This window comes from Cyprinus carpio, chromosome B17 (genome assembly GCF_018340385.1).
Source record: "Cyprinus carpio isolate SPL01 chromosome B17, ASM1834038v1, whole genome shotgun sequence".
Classification (NCBI taxonomy): Eukaryota; Metazoa; Chordata; class Actinopteri; order Cypriniformes; family Cyprinidae; genus Cyprinus; species Cyprinus carpio.
In genome coordinates, this window is record NC_056613.1 from 9,844,655 (window position 1) to 9,868,326 (window position 23,672).

The 23,672-nt window shown below is 35.3% G+C and overlaps 3 protein-coding genes and 1 long non-coding RNA gene across 6 annotated transcripts; 2 read left to right on the plus strand and 2 right to left on the minus strand.

The window, feature by feature from the left end:
* Nucleotides 1-40: 40 nt before the first annotated feature.
* Nucleotides 41-9,763, minus strand: LOC109055393 (prolyl 4-hydroxylase subunit alpha-1-like). Of its 3 annotated transcripts, none has more exons than XM_042742084.1 (13): nt 9,601-9,763; nt 7,229-7,305; nt 6,848-6,944; nt 6,614-6,765; nt 5,547-5,684; nt 4,862-5,101; nt 3,833-4,047; nt 3,557-3,733; nt 2,399-2,469; nt 866-965; nt 683-736; nt 320-385; nt 41-147 (listed from the first exon to the last, which is right to left on the minus strand). In XM_042742084.1, the coding sequence occupies exons 2-13, from the start codon at nt 7,302-7,304 to the stop codon at nt 64-66; spliced, it is 1,470 nt and encodes a 489-aa protein (XP_042598018.1). In that variant the 5' UTR covers nt 7,305; nt 9,601-9,763; the 3' UTR covers nt 41-63. The 3 variants fall into 3 exon arrangements, 2 of the variants coding, with proteins under 2 accessions (XP_042598018.1, XP_042598017.1); XM_042742083.1 differs by lacking the exon at nt 2,399-2,469 and adding an exon at nt 3,208-3,278 and having other exon boundaries at nt 42-147; nt 9,601-9,758; XR_006156842.1 differs by lacking the exons at nt 41-147; nt 320-385; nt 683-736 and adding an exon at nt 3,208-3,278 and having other exon boundaries at nt 895-965; nt 9,601-9,757.
* Nucleotides 9,764-9,870: 107 nt separating this feature from the next.
* LOC122140146 lies at nt 9,871-11,699 on the plus strand. The gene is made up of 3 exons (XR_006156844.1): nt 9,871-9,897; nt 10,096-10,197; nt 11,567-11,699. It is a non-coding gene; the product is annotated as an uncharacterized LOC122140146 (long non-coding RNA).
* Nucleotides 11,700-11,750: 51 nt separating this feature from the next.
* LOC109104313 (serine/threonine/tyrosine-interacting-like protein 1) lies at nt 11,751-14,595 on the minus strand. The gene is made up of 5 exons (XM_019117661.2): nt 14,190-14,595; nt 13,786-13,928; nt 13,364-13,517; nt 13,094-13,230; nt 11,751-12,232 (listed from the first exon to the last, which is right to left on the minus strand). The coding sequence occupies exons 1-5, from the start codon at nt 14,207-14,209 to the stop codon at nt 11,757-11,759; spliced, it is 930 nt and encodes a 309-aa protein (XP_018973206.2). The 5' UTR covers nt 14,210-14,595; the 3' UTR covers nt 11,751-11,756.
* Nucleotides 14,596-16,272: 1,677 nt separating this feature from the next.
* Nucleotides 16,273-23,433, plus strand: LOC109053700. The gene is made up of 6 exons (XM_019071018.2): nt 16,273-17,090; nt 17,314-17,386; nt 17,521-17,651; nt 17,898-18,081; nt 20,660-20,957; nt 21,958-23,433. Exons 3-6 carry the CDS (start codon nt 17,620-17,622, stop codon nt 22,344-22,346), a joined length of 903 nt encoding a protein of 300 aa, XP_018926563.2. The 5' UTR covers nt 16,273-17,090; nt 17,314-17,386; nt 17,521-17,619; the 3' UTR covers nt 22,347-23,433.
* Nucleotides 23,434-23,672: the final 239 nt, after the last annotated feature.

The window sequence follows — 23,672 nt, forward strand, 5'->3', positions numbered from 1 at the left end:
CAGTCAAAGAAGAGAGTGAATATTAAAATGACTATTTTACAGATTATAAAAAATGATTCATTATTAGTGGTATTTCACCTTTTTAGGCCACACTGCTGCTCCAACATCTGGAAAGACTGTAGCGCCCCCTGCTGACACGTCACTCATCTGCAACACATCAAAAGTAATGATAGTACAGTGTATGTATAATGCTATATTGCTTTTACATTTTATTGCAGGCATTTTAACATGCATATTTAGTTTAAATCAGACATGTGATAAATCGTGCTGAAAGTAATGATTGACATAGTGTGTGTGCATGTGAAGACAGGTTACTCACATAAAAGAGCCAAGTGGCAATTCTGTTTCCTGTTCCCAGTTCTTTAAAGGCATCTGGTTCATCTTTCTGTATGTATAAAAAAAACACAATGTGAAAAAATTGATATATGCTTACACTACCGTTCAAAAGTTTGGATTCTGAAATATTATCAAAAACAATCTACTCTAGAGGAACTACTTAGCTGTTGTTATTGATTCTATTTGAAAGTCTACCGGAAGTTAAGTTAGAACCACAAAAGCGTGCATGCGCAGTAACGTTTATTTATGTTGTTGCCATTGAAACCGTCTATATAAACAATGTAATAATGCTATGTTGATTTAAAGTGCTGTGTCTTTTTTTATCTGTGAAAGGACTGGAACTCACTCTTCCAAAGTCAAAATGAGGCTCGTACTGACCACCAACTCCATAATTTGCAACCAGATGAAAAACATTGATTATGACAACATTTTCAACAAGGCAATATTACAATGGGTGGGTACTTGTTACATGAATGTGCCACCAGACTAAAAGCATCTTATTGGCTGATCATGTGAAAGCCCCTCTTACCTGCAGCTCTTCTGCTGTGTCCATTTCCAGGTCTGTTACATCCTCGATACGCTGGTTAATCTTTTCAATCGTAGAATGCTCATATGCAGACAGCCAAGCACTAGAATGAGGAAAAGAGAGTAGAAGTTGAACAAAAAAGTGAAACAAATAAATACAAAAGCAATTAATATGCCATTACATATAATAAACAGACCACATGCCACAACATGCACATGAAAGATTTTTTTTAGACATTTTCACATCATGTTAATGATGAAAAAATTTCTAATGTGGAAAAAAAATATTTCATTTTATTTATCTATGAATGTGAAAATGTCTGACTGTAAAAATGGTGAAACCGTGAAGAGTGGAAAAAGGGATTAAAAACAGAGAAGACAGCAGTCAGCCAAATGAGTTCACTCTCTCTTCACACTGAATATCAGAGTAAAGGAAATCAGCCACACAAAAACAACTCAAAAACATAAAAAATAAATAAATTCATTAATTCATACATAGAGAGGCCCCTCAGCTACAACAAATAAACCAAAACAATAAACTCTAAACCATATTATACCTTAAAAATTATAAAAAAGACACAAAAAAAAACAATTAAATAAATTAATTCATTATTTCATACATTGTTCAAAAGTTTGGGGTCAGTGAGATTTTTTTAAAAGTTTTTCAACAGTCATATTTTGAAATATTATTCCAATTTAAAATACAGGTTTTCTAATTTAATATATTTTAGAATGTCATTTATTCCTGTGATGCAAAGCTGAATTACTCTAGACTTCGGTGTCACATGATTGATCAGAAGTCCTTATAATATGCTGATTTGGTGATCAAGAATTTATTTGAAATGAATATTAAAATATATTATAAATGTATTTGCTGTCACTTTTGATAAATTTAATGTGTCTTTGCTGAATAAACATACTTTTTTTTCAAAAGACTCTTACAAACCCAAACTTTTGAACAGTAGTGTATATATATAATTTATTTTAATATATTCATTCCCTCTACAGCGCGTTAGTGGTCTTAAACTCACAACCCAACACATTCATAGCTTCTGGTGTGAAAGGAACCAGCAGGAAGGAGTGAATCCACCCATTCTGCTCACGCTGAGACGCGTGTTCTCAAACACTCATAATAACTAGGATAAGTTAAACCACTCTGGTTTGGATGGATATGTGAGTGAGACAACAGAACTATGTATAGCTCTATAAAAAATGGCTTGTCATGCGGAAACTCAAGGCACTGTTCTGTACATGTGCATGCACAATTATTTATTAAACAATTCTCAAATATTTCAGATAGTAAAAAAATTAAGGGGACTATAGTAGAAGACAGAATCCAACATTTGTTGCCTGAGAAAGTGGGTCACCGAACTTTCTACGGCTAATTTACAGCCAAGTGACGGTTAGATTTTTGGGATTAATCCAGTATCAGAACACACTGTGAATCTACATTTAAAAGGGGGCTCTCTAGAGATGATGATCAGATGATGATGATTTTGGATAGGGTGTTTTGACCTTTGACCTTTTGATCCCTTACCTCTTGGAGACTCTGTAATGGGCAGTGGTCAGTTTTCCCGTATTGGGATCATGCACAGTGGCTCGCTTTAGCTATTCACCATTACACAAAGCAAAAAGGAGAGAGAGAGAGCAAAGGTTGGAAGAGGAGCAAGAACACACAAAAACATGGACAAAGAAAGTGCAAATTAAATAAGAAAGATCAGAGAAAAGGAGAGAGAAAGAGAGAGAGGTCACTTTAGTGTCATTTTCTGAATTGAAGCCAGGGACAGAACTGTACACCAGCAGCGATGCAAAAGTTTAAATAATTTTGACCCCTCAAGACAAAGTTATTAGCATAAATTACTAATCCTAAACTTTCAAATCACTCTGTCCCAGTTCAAGCCCTCTGCACAGACAACATGATGACCACTGCAAGAAAAAGTAACAAAGTAGAGCATTTCTTACTCTTTCTTTCTTTTATCCAGCACCATGTGACAAAAGACAGGAAAGCAGCGTGGACAACTCCTCAGCATGAAAGCAATATCTAGTGTGTGTTAGTTAAAGTCTGAGCTAGTTCCTGTCAACGTGACAAGAAATTTTAGATTCTAGATTTCAGTATGCTATTAAACAATACTTTTTAAAAGAAAATAATAGAATATAATTTTAAGTATTTCTAATTTAAACATATTTTTAGTTATCTGATGCAAATTTAAATTTTTGCAATTAACTGAACAATTGTGATTTAGGATTTACTTTGTTTTGCATTGTTTCTGCTAAGGAGTTCTCAGATTCTACAGGTCAGATAGGGCACGAGGGTTCGTTTCTAGACTCGCACACCGATTGCCTTACCTCTTACTGATCCTGTAGGGGGCTGTTTCAAGCACACCCGTGACTGGATTGGATATAGTAGCCCTACGGAGCTGAGGAGCCAGATAAGAATTACACACAGGCTCCAGCACACCACTTCCAACCCTCAGTCACATTTAGAAAAAACCTAAACCCTAAAACCCTAAAAAAGATTTTACGCTGTTGTTGCTCACATATATAAGACACTATCTGGAAAATGTATAATCAAACATGTATAATAAAATATATATTAATAATTTATTGAAAATGTCATTATTTGTTTTATTTGTTTAAATTTTAAATAAAAAAACACTCTGTAAACCACAGCATAACTTCTGAAAGCACAACTCACTCTGGGTTTTGCCAACTCCTTCACAGTCGTGATCTCACTGTCAGAGATGATGTCATGATAACGGACAATACGTGGGCGGTCCCATTCATCTTCCTGCTTCACCGGAGCCAAAAGCAACCGCGGGTTACGGTTGTTGTCAAAGTAACGGCAAAACAGTCGGCTCTGTCTGCGGGGTGTCTGCAAATAAAGCAAGCAAAAGAAGATGTAAAACATGTAAAAAAAATAATAAATAAATAAATAATAAAATATAATAAATGTTTAAAATGTTCTGCTCACTAGTTTGACTCCCTCTCCTCGGCACAGCTTTTCATATTTCTTCCTCTCTGGCAGAGGGTCTTTGGACCGTTTCCTCTGAGCTTCACGTTTGTCCAGCACTTTCTTCTCTCTTTTTTTATCTTCCTGTTCCTTCTTCTCGGCCTCTGCCTTTCTCTGCTTCTCCAGCTGGAACTCAAAGTACTTTAGGTTCCCATTGGCCCTCTGGTGATTCGGGTCTGAGATTCACACACACAAACAAGTTAGGAAAAACATATTTTAGTGCCATTAGTCATCATTTCCATGTCGTGTATTTTCATTGTTTCTACCGTTGTCCTTCCTAACCCATATATGTCATTCCAATCATTCATTCATTCTAATTAAAGTTCCTTTAAGGCAAGTTAGTTCACTCAACAGTCATCAACACCCCAGGCAAGGTTATTTTCTACAATTGGTGGAGGCACAGGTCCTATCTACTCAAAATAAACAAATAAATCAAAAAGATATATGCTAAAACTCTGTCTGTTCCCTAAAAGCCAATAATTATTAAACTAAACAAAAAATAAACATTAAAAAATAAAACCCATTTTAAATTAGTTTAAAATGCTACATTTTAAAAAGACATCACAGCATTACAATAATATATAATATGAAAATTAATATTCATTTTAAGACTACATTTCCTCATTGCTGTTATTGTTAATTATTTAAATAGTTTAATTTTTTTTAAATAAATATGAAAAAAGAAAAGAAAATCAAATATAGATATAGATATTAAATGAAAAACTAAAAAATTAAAACTAATCAACTAACTCAAATAAAGAAGTTTAAGTATAAAAATTACTAAAATGAAAACGGAAATAAAAATGAATGTAAAAAACTAATTTAAAAAAATTGCAAAAATACATAATAAAAGTATTAAAACTAAAATCATCATAAAAACTAAAAATGTAAAATAAAAACAAGAACATAAAATAAAAATATGTAATTATTTTAAACATTTGAATACATTTTATAAAGTATATAAATAACATTTAAAGAACAGTTATTTACCCAGTTTCAGCATCCTCTTGGTGAGTTCCAGGGCTCGTTCTAGTTCCCCCTGCTGGTAGATAGCATAATTCAGGTAGTCCATGACTGTGACCTTTTCTATGGTGGATTCCTCGCCTTCATCCAGCTGTGTGAGGGCCTGAGCCATCCAGAGCTCTGTGTGATAGTAATCTGCCTCAGAATAAGCAATCTTCCCCAGCTCAAAGCAGTCTGCCACTGTCATCCGGCTCTTGTGCACAACACCTGAGGTCACACCAGAAAAAGACACAAAAACAAATGGTCTCATATATTGGCCTGCGTTGTTCTAAGTATCAAGAAACTAACATGATTATGATGTTATTTTTAAGATATCTATTTTGCTGCTGTCCCGTAGGTCAACCATTATGCTACAACAAGGGTTAGTTTCCTAAATAACCAACTATGGAGACATATTTGAAACACATATTACTTCCAGGTGAGCTGTAAACAACAAGACGGAACATAACTGGTGTTCATTTTTTTAATGGCACTGGTTTTATCACTATCTTATGGAAATGACAAAGAATCTTCAAAGAAATAGATGCAACTTATCACAGGCACAGCATGATGCTTCTCATAGGGTTCACGCAGACCGTGGTAACGCAATGTACTTGATGAAGATATCCACAGTCTGGAATGCATAAACACACAGAGATGAACAACTGCTCACCAGGCAAGTCTCCATTAGAAATGGTGTTGGCAGACAGCTGGTATGTGTCCTGTAATCTAAGCAAAGCTTTGGCTGCTCCTGTCTGGTCCTCTTCTGTTGGGAAAAACTGTCTCTGCATGGTTAGATTAGAGATAAACCCTACAAAAGAGAACATACAGAGAAGAGAGACTTGACATTAAAGATTGCAAGATTACAGAAGATTAACACATACAGAGAAATTTAAGCAAATAATGCTATTACTATAGCAGTGGCCTGTATGAAAATTAATACAGTACCATTTAAAGGTTTGGGGTCAATAAGATTTTTTTGGCAAAAATTCATATTTTTATTCAGCAAGGACATTAAATTGATCAAAAGTGACTTTAAAGACATTTATAATGTTATAAAAAATGTCTATTTTAAATAAACGCTGTTCTTTTAAGTTTCTATTAAACAAAGAATCTTAATTAAATCTTAGTTAAAAACTAATAATAGTTTCCATGAAAATATTAAGCAGCACAGTTGTTTTCAACAATAATATTTTTTTTAAGCTCTGAATCAGCATATTAAAATTAAATATCAATCATTATCATTTATTATCATTGTATTATCAATTACATCACTTATTAAAAATCTGAAAAATGACGATGAAGACTGGAGTAATGGCTGCTGAAAAAAAAAATTCAATCACTATTTTAATTTGCAAGAATACTTAAAAATAATACTAACCCTAACTCTTTTCCTTGTACTTCTTGCAAAACATTAAACAAAAATCGTACCAACCACAAACATTTAAAGGGTAGTGAATGTCATAAAACATTGTTATTTCTGCTAAAAATTCAACCTGAATTGTTATAGGAACTAAAGGGACAATTGATGGATACAAAACACATGAAATAGTCATTCTTTAGCAAATGAACAATAAGTCAAACACCAATACATGAATAGCTTCACATTATGTAACACTTGTGACAGTAAAAAAAATCAGTAGCTATATATAATGTTATATATAAATATCTTTTCAAAGAGATGTAGAAAGTCATTCTGCCCATCACTAATTACTATGTCAGACTTTGAATGCCACTAACCGTTGGTGGTGTCTTTCAGCACCAGGCTCTCCAGATCACCCCACTCACTGTTGAGTCTTTTCATCAGCTTGAAGGCATTGACCGGGTGCCCCAGGAATCCCTCAGGGTCCTGCGTGGCTGTGTTTGTCAGGGAGTCCAGTTTGTCTGCCCATCTGATGCAGAATATTCACCAGCTGTTTAGTTATTTGTGAAGCAAAGGACAATCTCAACTGTTGAACATGTGTGTTTACTCACTCTTTAACCTGCTCTAGTCTGTTCTCCTCCTGTCTGATGTATTCTTTCAGTGATGTCACCAGGTCCTTCTCTGTGTACAGTAGGTCTGTCATCTGACCTAAAAGTCAAAAAGTGAAATATCACTAATCTGAAACACCTCAGACTTCCTCTAATTTACTAAACAAAGGTTGTCACTGTACAAAGCTTCAATGACAAATTTAACCCTGTCAGATGTTAACACAATTTTTCTGAAATTTGCTTGATATATCTTGCAAAAAAAAAAACAGCTGCTACTTTTGAATGACCCTTGAGTCACAAGCACTTCCTGCAAGTTTCATATGTTTGGCAGGATGTATAGCCTAAGGAATGGATACAGAACAAAACAATGGAAGATCGACTCACCAATAGAAGTGAAGAAGTCATTGTGGGCGTACAGAGAATGGAAGAGGAAACTCAACAGGAACCAACACAAACCCATCCTGAAAGAAACAGAGATGGTCATACATCTAACACAATGCAATGCATAAGATCTTCCTGATGATGTCGTAAGAATTTATTTTTTCTGCCTTTTGAGGTGTTAACACAATCAGATACTACAGCCAACTCTCAGAACAAGGAAAATGCATTAATAAAACCAACTAACACACTGAAAATACAATGAAAAATGTGGTTATGGTTGCAATATCCCCCAGTGCACACCCATTTGGATACACATTGCCACAGAGTGGTCACTGCTGGATCAGAATTTTGGCACAAAGGTGGAATCCAGAGGACAAACAAAGACCATCACGCCAGGTCTGTGGGAAGACCCCTTTTGTGTGCTTAAGCCAGTGTCAGCATGTATAGACAACATGTCACGTTTGTTTGTTGAAATGGACAACTATGGAATCCAGGGGGAAGCCCCGGGGCACAGAGAAAGCCTCATTAGACAAATATCCATACAAATTTACTGACACAAACTGAGAGATCCACACAGCTGTTACACACACAGTCATAAGCATCCCTTGTATTATTAGTTACAACTGTTGCATCTTAAATGCATATCTGAGATGTGACAGGTTATGCGAAAAGCATCTGACACATGAGATATGCAAAAGTAATGCCTTTAAGGGCCAAAAATCAAAAACTCACAGGACCTGCTCTGGTGTGTTTGCTCATGTGCTCCGAAGGAGGAACCTGTCTGAACATGCAGGCATCTTGTATGAACTACTCTTAATGCCACATGTCAGAATAAGATGAATGGTATAAGGTCATCATGAAGGATACAATGTAACATGTGAGCTTGCAAGCCTCAACACAGAGAACTGGCTTTACCATAAAGATTTACATTAAAATCTTAAATCAAATAACTGACTTTCAAAGTTAACATCTAGCATTAGAACATCGTCAACTTTTTATCCTTCAAAGACATCAAGGGAAATCAAGTCAGAATTACTTCCAAGAAAAATCTCCTCTTAACCTGCATAAAACTATATAATTCTATATATAATAAAATAAATATACAATTCTAACCTATATATTTATATTAAACCTAATCTAAAGAAAAATCTTGATTTTAAATTCTGCATTGCCATTAGCTAGCCACTTTTCTTTTTTTCTTTTCTTTTTTTCATTTAATCAAAATTCAATTAATTTCTTAAGGATATTGTTGATAATAAATTCGTTATTTTTTCTGTATCCCGTAATATCACTCACTATCCTGTTAATCTAAAAGCCAGGTTGAAATGACATCACACATGTCATCTATGCGTTTGATAAACTGTCATAATATCAAAACAATATCAAACTGAAATGACACTGTCAGTCCTCAAGCAATGGCTAACTTTAGTTTTTCATTCCCATCCTTTTAGACAGCCTGTTACAGTTTTGCCTATATTTGTCTAGCATCCACTTATAGAAATATTTACTTGGGTTACAGCAGTGGTATATTAATTTCTTATAAATTACATAGTGCAGTTGAAAAGTTACTGCATAATTACAGGAAAGACCCTATTGGAGTGCGTGAGCTCGTGAGGGTCCAGCATGGAAGCCGACCGCAGTTCATTGGGTGCAGAGCCACGGATCTGCCACGTCTCCGCCCCGCCCCGCTCCAAAACTCACCGGAAACTCTTCTAGAAGTTCACACTTCACAGATAACAGATGCAAAAGGAAAAGATATGACAATCTGTGCAGCAGGACAAATGAGACTATATCGTATTTATTAAACACGGAATACTCTCCTCACTGCATCAGTGTGTCAATCAATGACACGCGCTGCGAGTTCCGCGTGCTCGACGCAGAGAAACATGTGTAACAATGTGTAACAACATTTTTGCAACATTAGGCTATTTCTCAAAATATAATCCTGCAAATAATGTAAAGTTCGTTTGCCTTATCCAAACTTGCTTTCGACCACATACATGAAATCTTAGGCTATATGAAAAATTAGATCCCAAGTCTGACATCTCGCTTAATGAGCTTGAAACTTCTTTTTTCCTAAAGATTGAGTCATTGAACACTCAGATTTATCATTGTGAATATATATTATTGTGTAAGGTGAAGAATGAGTGCAAGATAAACTCGTGCACGTGCACCACATTTTCTCAACTCTTTCAGGTATGAGAGTTTTTAATATGAAAGGAAGGAATTATTTTTGTATTGTTGGTATGATGTATCATATTACATTTGCTCTCCCGATAAAAAAGATGTCATTGCAACAATAAACATTTTAAAAAAGAACCAAAATAAAACAAACGAAACTTCTGAGAGGGGTTGTAAAGTAAATATCCTCGTACCTTTCCGGCCGTCACCGCGCAGAGAATCAGTGAATCGATCCAGATGTCGCTCTAGTGATGCTGATGAGGAGCTCAGCACGGATGAAGAACTCTTCTGTGTTTACGATGCTTCTGGTGTGCAGCTGGGCTTTATCTGAGAGGCTGCCCCGCTCTTCTCCTCGCTATCTGGCGGCAGGAATTCCGATGCGCTACGTGCAGAGTCTCACACACTCTCCCAAACTGGCACCAGATGGAATTTCGAACTGCGCATGCGCATAGTATTGGGCTCATCCTTATGATGTGGTACTTGATACAGCTGTTGGTGAGAATTTGTTTTACAGATTTTGCATACATATTTAGAAGTTTTTTTTTTTTTTTTTTTTTTTTTGTATAATCCATTTAGCATCCTTCATTAAAGAAAAAGTTCACCCAAAAACAATATTATGGATAAAGAACTGAGCTTGTGGATTACTTACATTACTTGTGAATTATTGTTTTTATTTCTCATTCTGACAGCACCTACACTGCAGATGAACAAGTAAGCATGTGATGTAATGCATTCTCCAAATCTGTTTAGATGAAGAAATAAACTCATCTACATCTTGGGATGGCCTAAAAGTGATTTTTGGGTAAACTGTCCCTTAAAAACCACGCCTTTTTGTGTCAATCAAGGTTGAATTGAATGTTATCTTGTGTATTTCGTAGCTGTTGCATAATGAATGCACACTGAAAAGAAAAGTCTCTGTTGTTGTTTTTTTTTACTTCCTGATGGATTTTTTTTTCTGTGCAAAAAAGAAGTGGAAGTTTCTTTCTCTCTTTCTCTTCTAACACCCTGCACTGTAATTTTGATTTATAACAACTTTCTGAGACTTTTTGGGTTGAAATAAAGTGGCAGCTGATATTTATCTTTGAAGTTACTCCTGCTGGTTTCAATTCTGAATGCAACCTTTGCTTTCCAAATTAACACTGAGCTATAAAAGAGGCAAACGTTTGTCACATAGCCTGAAGAATGTTTGTATGTTTGTGAAACCATAGCACAATAGAGACATAGAGACACAGTGGCACGCATTTGTGTTATAAAGAATTTAAAGAACATATGCTCATTTACAAAATACAAATAAACATTTTTAGCATGTTTTAACATGTTTTAGCACAATCCTTTGAGAGTTTTCTTCAGTGTTTTTATTAGTATTTAAAAAAAAAAAAAATCAACTATGATTTCTATTTAATACTCCTGTCATTGCCACGCTAGCCAAACATCTGATTCTACTACCAAAATGAATTTGGCACATTCCTGTAAGACTAATTCCAAACTTTTGCTTCTTCCCAGTCCTCAGTGTAAAGCATTAAGGGCAGAAAAAGGTCAAACACTGCAGTCTGCAGCTGTGTATGTTCTGTGCCGTTTGTATTTACTCCAGTGTTTCAAACTTTTTTTTTTTACTGACTTTATTGTCTTTTTCGGTCAATAGATCTCTCTCCTATATTGGAAGAATCTAAAAAACAAAACATTTATATTATTACAAACTAAACCTAAACTAGACACAAATAATTTTTTTCACCTTTAATCCCTCAGACCACCGCACATCCTAAAATAAAAATCAAATATAAAAAAAAAAAAAAAATCAATAAATTTTGTAATTACCATTCACTGTTTTGTACCTGTTTAAACAGTAAAATCATATCAGAAACAATTACTTTTCTGATTTGTTCCCTCCTCATCCTACCTGAAATATTAGAATTATATTTGTCTTTCTTTGGCTTAGGATGTGTTAAATGTATTCACTAATATCCCCTAATACATTCTATTTTTCTTTTTTGTGGATAAGGCCATGCACAAACTTCCATTTGAGTCAGATTAATGGATGTTTGTGTTTAAGTCATTATATGACGAACAGAGTTTTTCTTCAGTCTGTCAAATTCTTATTATTAACCAAGATCAACACAACCAACTGGATTCCTTCATTTCATGCACTGTATATTCCTTCAGTATTTCTCAGAGACGGATGTCATCCAGTGAGGTGAGCCGATGACCAAATAGCAGTTCCTCGTAGTCAGAGAGCTGCCGAAGAAACCCAGCATTCGGGGCAGCGCAAGCTCGTCTTTCCTTCAGCCAACGGAAAGCATGTAGCAAAGACCAACGGCGATGCTCCATCAGGAAACCTAACGTCAGCACTGAGCTACGACTCCGTCCAAGGCTGCAGTGCACCAACACCCGGCCGCCTGGTACCCCCGGTGCCCCCCGCAGCCTCAGCAATAAACCGGGAAGCTTCTGGAAGGGCCTGCCGAAGATCCTGCTGTGCGTCATCACTAAGCCGTAGCCGAAGATAACGTAAAACACTCGGGAAGGCATCTGAGATTTCAGCTGTGGCATTGACCACATGTGTGATGTGGAGGTTTTTGATGATACGGTAGTCATGTGCGTGCGAGGCAGAGCCCTGGTATAGCGCCCCCTCCAGGATTTCAGAGGGATAGATAGTGAGGGAGCGACGCTCTGACTCCAGTAGGACCATGCGAGGGGTGCACAGAAAGGGATAGAGAGAGTGAAAAGCAGAAAAGCCCCCCTGGAGGATTACAGGGTCCATTCCCAAAGCACTCAGCTGGAAGAAACAGTGCTGGAGAGTAGGAGAGTCAACGCGTGCCTCCTGACTGCCAACTACAGCACAAAGTCACATATACATCCATATTTATACACTATTATTTTAATATATTTATCATAATATTTGTACTTTACTGTATTTTTATTACATTATTTAAATATTATACATTATTTTAATATATTATTTTCATTGTTTTACACAAAGTTATTATTATTATTATTAAAGTCTAATTAAACTGCCCAATTAACATAATAATAGGTAAATAATACATTTTATAAATCATAAAGTTATGTTATATATTTATCAGTTAAAACAACAGTATTATTTCTAAATATAATTTGTAATCTTTTAAAAAATAACCATATCAGATAACCATTTGTAGCACAGGTATATTTGTAGCAATATACAAAAACCCATTGTATGGGTCAAAATATATCTATTTTTCTTTTATGCCAAAAATCATTAGGATATTAAGTAAAGATCACATTCCATGTAGATATTTTGTAAATTTCCTACCATAAATATATCAAAACCTCATTTTTGGTTAGTAATATGCATAATATGCATACCTTTAAAACTATTTTAAAGGTGATTTCCTCAATATTGTGATTTTTTGCAACCTCAGATTCCAGATTTTCAAATAGTTGTATCTCGGACAAATATTGTCCTATCCTAACAAACCATGCATCAATTTAAAAAAACTGACCCAAATGACTGGTTTTGTTGTCCAAGGTCACATATTATTATTAAACATATTGGCATTTATTCAACATAATATAAAGTATATTCATTAATAATACATCTATGTTAATTTATAAATGTACAACATCATTTATAAAATGTAAGATTTAGCTATATTATTATTAATAATCATTTTAATTAGGTTTTATTTTATGTATATTATAAAAATGTTATACCTGGACTTTGGCCTTCTTCAGCATATAGCAGTATTATAGAAAACTCCTGCAGTTGAACACAGCTTATCAAACAGCCCAGCTCTGGATGCATCACCGTCACACTGGCACGGGCTGTGACCAGGTGACTCTGCTTATATCTGAACATATACACACACACACATACACACAAGTTAGTTACCATTAAACTTAAAAGCCAAAACCATTCATGATCCTTACACTGAATGTACATATCCATATGTATATGTATGTATTTATGTGTATCACTGTTACCTCTCTGCAGAGCGGCAGTCCAGTATCAGTATATAATAGGGATCATGCAGTGAAGGTTGGCCCGCTTCAGCATTCAGGAGGTTGTATACCTGCTGTGGGGTCACATAACCTCTTTCTATATTTGCTTTTTCTGGAAGTGCAGGAATCAGAAGCTCTTTCACACATAAAAACACAAGGAAACAAACACACACAGAATTATTTAAACATTTATCACAGACAGTTTCTGCAGCAAATCAATGTACAATTAAAAACGTAGGCATTTTATTTATTTATTTATTTTTAGAATTTTTTATTTATTTATTATATGAGTCCATGTTTGATATTTCAACCAGTCTTTTATTTAAACATGTATCTCATTGATGTACACACAAGCATTGATTAATTATGCAGCGTCTTTGTTCTATAGGTATATGTTGAGCTACCTTCAGTGTTGTTCTGAGAGGATTCAATGACGTTAATTTGAGAGAGTTTGACTGTTCCATTCATCTCCCTACAGGGGGCGCTGTTCTGAACCTGCAGAGACCCCCGCGAGCTAGTGGAGCGAACCAAACGACATTTATCAGCTCTGTGAGGAGAGGGAGAAGGGGGGAGGGGAGAGAATTCTAGCAATTGATTTGTAAACACTCTATATTCTAGCTAATGTAATCAGCAGATACACACGGATCCAGAGGACAAGTGATGCACTTTAGAGGCACATCAGGTGAAGTATTGACATTTATTTTGAGATATTTTCACAATTCCTTGTCAACGTCTGCTTTGTTATTTTATGAACAAATAATACTATCAAAAATAAAATAATAATAATAATGTTTTCAGATGTACTCACCTGGACACCACAATGCCCATGGTTTTGGATGGGAGTCATTCGGGACGAAAGCTCTCACTCTCTCTCTCTCTCTCTCTCTCTCTCTCTCTTCTATGGGCCAAAAGGTAAGAGAGAGAATGCAACCATTCTGATACACACACTCAAACCAACACCATGCACAATACACACTGCCTACAGCATTCCTCTGCTCCAATACATCCAAATCTACCAAAACAGCTGGAATGTATGTAGAATTTTACATCCTTGTGCTTGTTAAATCGTTCTCCGCATGTCACTGTGTAAAAAACAACTGCTTTTTTGTTTTTTCCCTTCCATTCTACTCTTTCCCTCCCTCTTTGTCAGGTCCTTATTTTAGTGGGTTGCCGGGGTAATGCGGGACACTGAAGTGCTCTACATGAGCAGGGGGTGAGCTGGCCATGACAGGTCAGAGTGTCACACGCAGACACTTCTGAATGAAAGTCAAATAACAAATTGTATATATATTTTTAATATAATACAAATAGTGTATTTATTATGTACCCTAATCAAACCAAACCTGTATTCTGCTATTTTATTATAATAGCCTATAATATATTCTTTAATACACTGTTGGAATAATTATGATTTTTTAATGGTTTTAAAAAGTTTTCATCCCCAAGGCTGCATTTATTTTATCAAAAATGTAGTAAAATTGTAGAATTTTTTTAACAATTTGTTTTCTATTTTAATATATATTTAAAATGTTATTAAAAGGTAAAATGCGATCCTGTGATGACAAAGCTGAATTTTCAGCAGCCATTATTTCAGAATTTAGTGTCACATGATCCTTCAGAAATCATTCTAATATGCTGATTTGGTGCTCAAGAAACAGTTCTTATTATTATCAATGTTGAAAACAGTTGTGCTGCTTAATATTTTTCTGGAAATCGTGGTACAATACAATACAATTCAAACGCATGAGGTAAGTTTTGAAAAAAATTAAATAATTAAGTAAATATGCATTTAATTGATCAAAAATGACAGTAAATACATTTTATGACAGTAAATGACATCTAATTGATAATAATTGAGCACTAAATCAGAATATTAGAATGATTTCTGAAGGATCAAAAAGACATGAAAATTCAGCTTTGCTATCACAGGAATAAATTACATTTTTAAAATGGTAAACAATTCATTTTAAATTATAATAATATTTTACTGTTTTTTGATCAAATAAATGTAGCCTTGGTGAGAATTAGATGTTTTTTTACAAAAACATTACAATTCTTCCCATATATCCCAAACTACTAATGGGTAGTGTATATGCTAGCTAAAAAAAACACACATACAGACCAAATAGAACGAAAAAAAAAGGTGGTTTTCTAGAATATTTGGAATGACATAAGGGTGAGTAAATAATGACTTGGGAGGAACGTCCTTTCATCTATTGACCCACCATCACTTTGCCATTCCACAGTACTGTGATGTCACCAAATCGGTATGTTCTTACTGATATTTGACCTGAATAATAAGTGCTGGGTTGCTATGTTGATATTGCATTGACTGTCTGTTCTATGATTCTCACCCACCTGTCATGCATATAATGTGCTTGTTTGCCCTCAGTACATTTCTCCATTTATTCTGTGTATCCAGCTGCTAGCCACAAAAATACTCTCATGTGTGCACACACATATTCAGACAGAAACATTTGTCTTATTATTAGTAATTAATCATGGACCTAATGGATATTTTATTTACACTATGTTGTAATGCATTCATTTTATCTAATTGGAAGCCATATTCACTTTTAAGCATAACATTAAATTATCCATATACTTTTAATTACCCAAAACAGCATCCTGTGATGGTTAAGGTGAGTCACTCAAGTTTTATCGCTCTTAGTAGGCTATATTAAGGTAGGACAGCACATCTAAATTAAATTTGTCACATCCTGTCTGCTAAGATGCCTTTATCAACCTTAATAAAAATCAGTCTCCTTTATACACAAATGCTGTCTGTGTAGTCATGTCTCAGTTTTGGACAACACAGTTAATACATAGTTGGAATGAATGGTGCAATTTTGTCAATGTGTACTAGAACAAATTGTGTTAAATATATGGTTTGTACACATTCAATTACATTACTATGATCTAATTGCTTTTATGTACATAGCTGACCTTTAAAATGTTATATCCTTACTTTTTCTATACATTTGTGCATTGTGTACTTGGCATTACAAATGTTTGGTTATCAAAGCAATACAGTTTATTGGTGGGGGAGGGTTATTGTCATATACAGATGGCATTAGATGGAACATTTTTGGCTGACAGATATGCCCTTCTTCTCTCTGTTTTATAAGGATACCACTTCATTATATATCCAATAAGGAAACGAGAAGTTAATCATCTTAAGTAAATAACAGCATGAGTAAAACTATAAAAATTGGAGGTTCCACAGTATTTTTGATGTAGCCTGTATTCTACTACTCTGCAAAATATTTTACCACGCCTAAAACGCTTAATGTGTCTGTGTGTGGTGCACAACAACATAAATGCGTTGGTGGTAAGAAAATATTTACCGAACAACGTGATGCGCGTTCATGCTGCAAGGTGACGTATTCAATTATTAACTCCGCTTGTCCTCTGCCCTGAGTCTGTCGCAGGTACAGATATATGCTCTCGAAGCACTCAAACGAGAGGAAACGGAAGGACTAAATCCAGGAGAAACAGATTTGAACTGCCCCAGACAAACGGGTGAAAGAAAACCTCTCGTCGACGGAAGTTATTTAAAATAATTCATATATTTTCCCTCTCAGAGTGGGATAAGATCAAAGTCCACTTCTGCTTGGTCCCTCATGACAAAGACTGAACAGGTTTGTTTCAGTCAGTCCGTGGCGAAAATACTTAACGGATAAACAAGATCTCTTGACGACCAAGAGATGTGAGTTGGTCTATATTATCGTTATTTTTCTTTTCTGTATGTTGTACTGTAAGTTTTATTATTTATTTTGGTGTTTTTAAAATTTATTTTGATACATTTAATTAAATTATCAAATGGCTTACTTTTTTAGGAGGCTAATTTTATGTAAAAATTAAAATGTTAAATTCTATTCTATTTTTCATGTTTTCTTGTGTTTTACATACAATACTAATTTGAATTACAGGACAAAACAAGATATATGTCAACGTTTTTTGTGTTAATGGCTGAAATGAAGATTACATTGGGCTCAATTAATGGTCAGTGGATTTCATGATAGCTGTTGATTTATTTATAAAAGTTTTCTGAAATCTATATTAGAAGACTTTTGTTTCTAATAGTGATGGTGAATTTTTTTGTGGGGATTTTTTTGATATCTTGTGTTTGTGTGCAGGTAGTTTTATGTCCGTCCTCCAAACCCTGATGCTGTAAAGGGGTTAAAATTAATAATTATATTCCACTCCACCGGTCCTGGGGTGGGTGGACCACTAGTATGGACCCCTGGCAAAATCTGGTGTCCAGATGGTAAGAACAAATTTATTTGTGACTGAAGGCTTTAATGAGAACAAAGCCTGGTTAAAATGTGTGAATGTGAATACTTGCTTGTTGTGCTGTAAATAGTAGCCATAAAATACATTAACTTCTTCATCATCAGTGCTTGTGAGATTATACTATACTGCTTCAGTATCTTTAATGTGATATTCTTAGATTTAGGGGTAAAAATGTATTTTAAGTCTTTATCAATTTACTGTCTGTCCATGTGTGTTTCAGTTCGGCATGGTGGCAGATGCATACGCCTCATGCTCTGAGAGCTTGTGTGTACGAACTGCTGTGCATCGCGGCCCTGGTGGCTGTGATTGTGTATGCTTTGGCAGATAATCTACACAGCTTTGTAAGCAGGATCTTCATTCCCCAGTATCACTATCCTTATGCGGTGCCACTTGCATTCATACAGGTACTTTTTCATTTCAGCTAGTTGCCGAGAAAAGATGTATAAATTTAATTAAAAACTTGAAATACTAGAAGAACTTTAACTGAATCTGAAAAAAGATAGATAGATAGATAGAGATAGTCTGCAGAGTTACAAAGCTCAAAGTCTCCCACAAAACAAAGGGGTCATATGATGCGATTTGTATTTTTCCTTTTCTTTAATGCGTTATGGAGCTATTTGTGCATGTATGAGATCTGCAGAGTTACAAAGCTCAAAGTCTCCCACAAAACACCCCCACATCTCTACATCACGATGTGGAAATATTTGCCTAATGCCGCCCAAATGTTCATGCAAAGAAAGAAGGCGTGGTTTCAGGAACCGCAGTTAGTGTTGATGCGAAAGAAAAAACACTTTATTAGGCCTTCAGAAAGTAGATGCAATGAAGAATCATTGGTTAAGATTTATTTACAACAGAATAGCAAAACCCAGATGTTTGAATCTGTGCAATGCATTTTCATGGACGACAGTTTTTGTGAATCTAGGAGAGTACAAGGCTGGCTGTGCAAAGGCCATTCCTAAAACAAAAATGGGTCAATTCTGACTTTGCTATGACAATCTGGTGCTTATTCTGAATCAGTTAATGTAAGTTTGTTTTTCTTAATAGTTTAAGTATTTGCTATCAACTGTTCAAATGCGGAGTTTTGTGCTGTGTAGAGTATCGGTGTGTGTGTGTGTGTGTGTGTGTGTGTGTGTGTGTGTGTGTGTGTGTGTGAGAGAGAGACAGGTTCACATCAGTGGAGTCTGCTTTCTTAATCTCGGCTTGTGTAGTGCAAATACATACGAGCATCTTTACTGTGTCTGTCACGTGACTCTGTTCCCCTTTCTGGATTGAACTGATGGTAAAACTAAGGACATTATTTACTGCCTTTACATTTATGTTGAAAGCTGAAGCTCGCGATTAGGGAAAGGGGCGTTACATTTCCGACGCGTGCTTGCGGTGTTCGGCCAATCACAATGCACTGGGTCAGCTGGCCAATCAGAGCAGACTGTGCTTGTCGGAAGGAGGGGCTTTGTAGAAAACCACCCATTTGAGAGAGGCGGAGTGTAGAGGAACTACAATAATGTACAGTATTTGAAAAATAATGTGTTTTTTGAACATTAAAGCATGTCAACATATTCTGTTACACCAAATACACAAAATAATGATCTTTAAAATAGCATCATATGACCCCTTTAAAAAAATACTAAACATGACCAAAACAAAACAACATTTCTGAAACTTTTCTGAAGTATTTGATTGAACTGAATTGAAAAGATGAGTTTTTCAGTTATTCAAAGAAATTTTGCAGCATGTCTAAGTTGCCATTTCATACAATGAAAGTTAAAGGGAAACTCTAATATGTTCAGAAAAGTGACATTAAAGTAGTCCTTACAACTTGTTTGCTACATTCCAAGTTTTCTAAAGTCACACAGTAGATTTCTTTCAGCCAAGCTGTTATTCAGTGGAAAAATTTCCATTCAAATATGAGATATTAAGGTGTTTAATGCCATGATTATGTCAAATGGACCATTATTTAAAGTCCTACACAAGTAATTTGCATATAAACCATATCATCATCAGTGTTATCTCTCAGTGTGTACATAGATTATTTGTAGGGTGTAAAGCTCAAGACTGGGCAGATCTCTGATGAATCATTAGGTGTGTTACATGTGATGATTTGACTAGTGCTATAAACTGGTGGAGTCCTTTTACTGTTTGTGTTTGAATGTTATGGCTGGGCTATATGTTTAAAATGAAGATGGGATGTCAGCAGCTGACAAATGGAAGATTTTAGATTAAAATGTTTATCTAGAGTGGGGTCAAAGACTGAGAACACTAGTAAAACTCTCAATTTAATAAAAGTACAGAATGTCTGAGCATTTAGGTCGTCCCTCTCTTGCTTTAATTACAGTAGCATGTGAGCTGCATGAACTCCACAAGCATAATTTGACATGTTCCAAAGAGCGTCTTGAGCTTGTGACCATCTCTACAAAGAGTTACATGATCAGTGTCACAAATTGTTAGATTACTGACCTAGAAACAGCACAGAATATACTCATTTTGCATTATAAAGATTCATCATTTCGATATCTTAATACTTTATTTCCAAGTTGAAGTCAGATTTTCAATCCAATCTCAGATGTTTGGATCCTGCTTTACTGTATATATAAGGAAAAAGTGAAGATTTTTTATGCTATAATTGTTTAACAGCTTTTAAAAATGCAAACTTTTCTGCAGTTCACTCGCCCAGTTCGATTGGATTGCAGTGTGACAAATATTCAGTGTATTAAATGTGGCCTTAAAACTGCATGTATAATAATTCTAAAAATGTTAAAATGCTGTTGTTTTAAGTAGTGTGAAACAGCTGTTACTGCTTAAATGTTATGTTATCATTTGTTATGTTTATCATTATTCTCTGAAAGTGGTTTTCTTAGGTACACAATGAAAAGTCAGCAGTATATGACTCTCTGACCATTTATGGCACTGTGTATCACCTTTTAATCTCCAGTGTGTTTTAGGTTTGTTAAACTTCCTCTTGCTTCTTTGCTTCCTTCCCTTCAGGTGTTTCTAAATCTCCTGGCACTGCTAGCTTTGCACAGTGTGGGTCTGATCCACCTGAAGCCTTTTTCACTGAGCCTGGGTGAGCGTTTGTTTGTGCCGGCGGTCTGTGGGAGCATCCAGTGCATTCTGGCCATATGGGCTGAAGCCTATTCCCACTCTGGCCTGTACCTGCTAATCGCCCGCTTCCTCCCAATGGTCAGTCTGTGCTTGGGTCACCTGTTTGCACTGAGTATGCCAGGCTCCATCCATGTCTCCTCCCTTTTGACTGTGCTCACTGTCGCCTCGGATACCGTTACAGGTACACTGTTCACATTTAATTAGATGTGTTACTTACCATTCTTTTCAACAGTTGGGTTCCAGAAGTAAAAATTTCATTCATTTTCTCCATAGGGAATTTTTTTTAAATCATAGCATATAAACCTTTAAAGGCTGAGCTGTTGTGAGCTCATAAGTTGTTATCCAGCTTACTTTCTCAGAAGGTTTTCTTAAAGTTATGAACATTATTTCAGTATAATTAATAGAAGGTTTGTTAAAGGTTGTCTGGTCTTAAAGAATATTCTCAGCACAAACACATTATACATCATTCATGAATCATTGTTTCTGAAATGATTTAGTTAAATGTTAATCTAACATTTTTTTAAACGTTACTACTCATTTCAGAACGTCCAGAGAACACTCAAAAGTAACATTCCATTAATGTTTGCAAAATTATAAAAATTTATATTTCCTTAACATTCATAAAACTCGACATTCTAAAGATTCAAAGAACATAATTGTAGTTTAACCGCTGAATTCATGATGAACTACATTACCCATGATGCAGTGTAGAAAATTCCAATAATCAGAGTTGCAGCCAGAAAATTTCATCCAGTGAGCTTGCTATGAATGCCCTTTTTTATGAAGCACCACAAAGGACAATCATTTCGGTCTCCCTACAGCCTCAAAACACTTTAAATAAATGGTTTTATATTTCAACATTCTTTTAATTCAATTATCTCACCTGCAATGGTTTCTGGGATTGTAGCTTTGTCATTCTGTATAAATACTTGAATACTGTTTTGCTTCAAATATATTGTGATTCACCTGGTTGGTTTGGTTTATAGCTTATAATGCTTTACCGAAGACTTTTTAAAAACCCTATGGGGAAAATCAATGAAAAAAAAGCCCTCTGTTGTGAAAAATACTACATCTCACTTCACAACATATAAATTTTTTTTTCTCAGTGCATGATAGCTTAAAATATCTGTGAAGGGGAATAGGCCATTTTTAAAAGTCATTAATTGCATTTCTCTTTTCAGCATGTAAAGGACTTCATGCGATAGAGCCACTGGAGTACGTCTACTCTCCCCTTAACCTTGTCCTTCACAGCCTCTCTCTTGCCTGGCTAGCCAAAGTCTCCCAAACGGAGCGAGGTCATGCCTCAACCTTTGACCTTTACTACACTCTGACAGTGACACGTACCCTCTTGTTAGGATTCCTGTGTGTTTTGCACCCTGATGGACCAAAGGCACTGATGCATGGCAACTGGAACAGTCTGCTGTTTATGGGATACATGCTCGGGATGTTACTGCTGGGTGCTGTGCAGCTTCTCTTTGTGGATGTAACGGCACTGTATTTTTCTGCTCTCCCAGCAGCCATGCTGCATGCAACCAGAGGGCTGGTTCTACCCCTGTTCAGTCTGCTGTAGCACATACGGACCAATCAGAGTGTAGATCATTCTGAAGAGGAACCGTTTATGTAGAGTAAACTATCAAATACATGATTGATGATAGCAGTATTAAAACCAAATTTATAGGCATGACAACCTCATGTTAAGATCATTATAATTAATTAATATGGTAATGCTACCAGTTAGCACTGATGTGCGACTCGTTTCTTTGCTTGCACTGAAACTATGACACAATTATGACACACATCCTACAAATGGGGTGTTTTCATGAAGGAGCTGATACTTAAGTTCTGGAATTAAATTATTAAAGGTAAAATACAGGTTTCTCAGACCAGCTTTTATGTACAGGCTATATTATTATTTTTATGTCTCAGCTAGAAGTTCAGAGAAAAAATAAATAAATAAATAAAATTTATATATATATATATATAGTGCATGAAATTACTTTTTTTAGTACCTTTAGGGTTTGCATTGCAATGTAATTTCATAAAATAAACCACAATTTCATAGTGCAAAATCCTCATTCTAATTACTGCAATGCAAAAATTAAGTTATGGTTGTAACGTATTGGTTGTTCTGAGTTTAACTTATGCCTTTATTTTATGTTTTTATTTTTAAAAAGTCATGAAAATGACACATCCAGATGCATTACAGTAATAAGAATGGACAATGCGCTTAATTGTCTTGAAAATAACTACAGAATACAAAAGAAATGAACTTTAAAGGCCGTAAAAATACCTTCATTTTCAATGCAAAATTGATATATATATATATATATATAATATTTTGAGGGTGAAATATGATCTAAGCATGTTCTTGACAAGCTATGTGAGAGTCACCTAAGTATGCCATTCCTCTTACAATAACCTTATAAACTTAGACCAGAGCAGCCCTTCACTGCATGCTTTCTAGAAATATAAACTATAAGCTATAAAGAGATATAAACTGCAATACAATGGACTTAAGACTATTACAGTAGCAATATGTTATTTAAATAGAAAACCTGTGACTCATGTATTTATTTAGCTCCTAATATACAGTACAAACTACAGTATTATTGTTAATGTTTGGAGCAAATAAAACATATTGATGAGGTGTTCTCCTACCTAAACTAGTGTTTCTGTTTTTCTTCTCATATTTTGGTATAAATATAACTTTTCCAGCACCTTTTCTCTATGATACATAATGCACAGATACAGATCACACCTACTACACATTTGTATTGTTACCAGCGTAGGCCAAAGTCTGCCCAAGCGAGAATCATGAGGGTAAAAAAAGTTCAGCATCAGAGCTCTGGGGCTTTGTTTCTAATCAGGCATGATTGATTTATCTGTAAAGATTTGG

Coding starts and splice junctions, on each gene's coding strand:
- LOC109055393 (XM_042742084.1), bottom strand. CDS start 7,304: ATGGGTTTGTGTTGGTTCCTGTTGAGTTTCCTCTTCCATTCTCTGTAC. Junction 5,685..6,613: donor GCTGAAAGACACCACCAACG/GTTAGTGGCATT, acceptor TCTCTTTTGTAG/GGTTTATCTCTAATCTAACC. Junction 4,048..4,861: donor CAAGAGGATGCTGAAACTGG/GTAAATAACTGT, acceptor TGTGAATCTCAG/ACCCGAATCACCAGAGGGCC.
- LOC109104313 (XM_019117661.2), bottom strand. CDS start 14,209: ATGGGCATTGTGGTGTCCAG. Junction 13,518..13,785: donor CTCTCAGAACAACACTGAAG/GTAGCTCAACAT, acceptor TATGTGTGAAAG/AGCTTCTGATTCCTGCACTT. Junction 12,233..13,093: donor TGAAGAAGGCCAAAGTCCAG/GTATAACATTTT, acceptor TTTGTGCTGTAG/TTGGCAGTCAGGAGGCACGC.
- LOC109053700 (XM_019071018.2), top strand. CDS start 17,620: ATGGACCCCTGGCAAAATCTGGTGTCCAGATG. Junction 17,652..17,897: donor CAAAATCTGGTGTCCAGATG/GTAAGAACAAAT, acceptor TGTGTGTTTCAG/TTCGGCATGGTGGCAGATGC. Junction 20,958..21,957: donor CGCCTCGGATACCGTTACAG/GTACACTGTTCA, acceptor TTCTCTTTTCAG/CATGTAAAGGACTTCATGCG.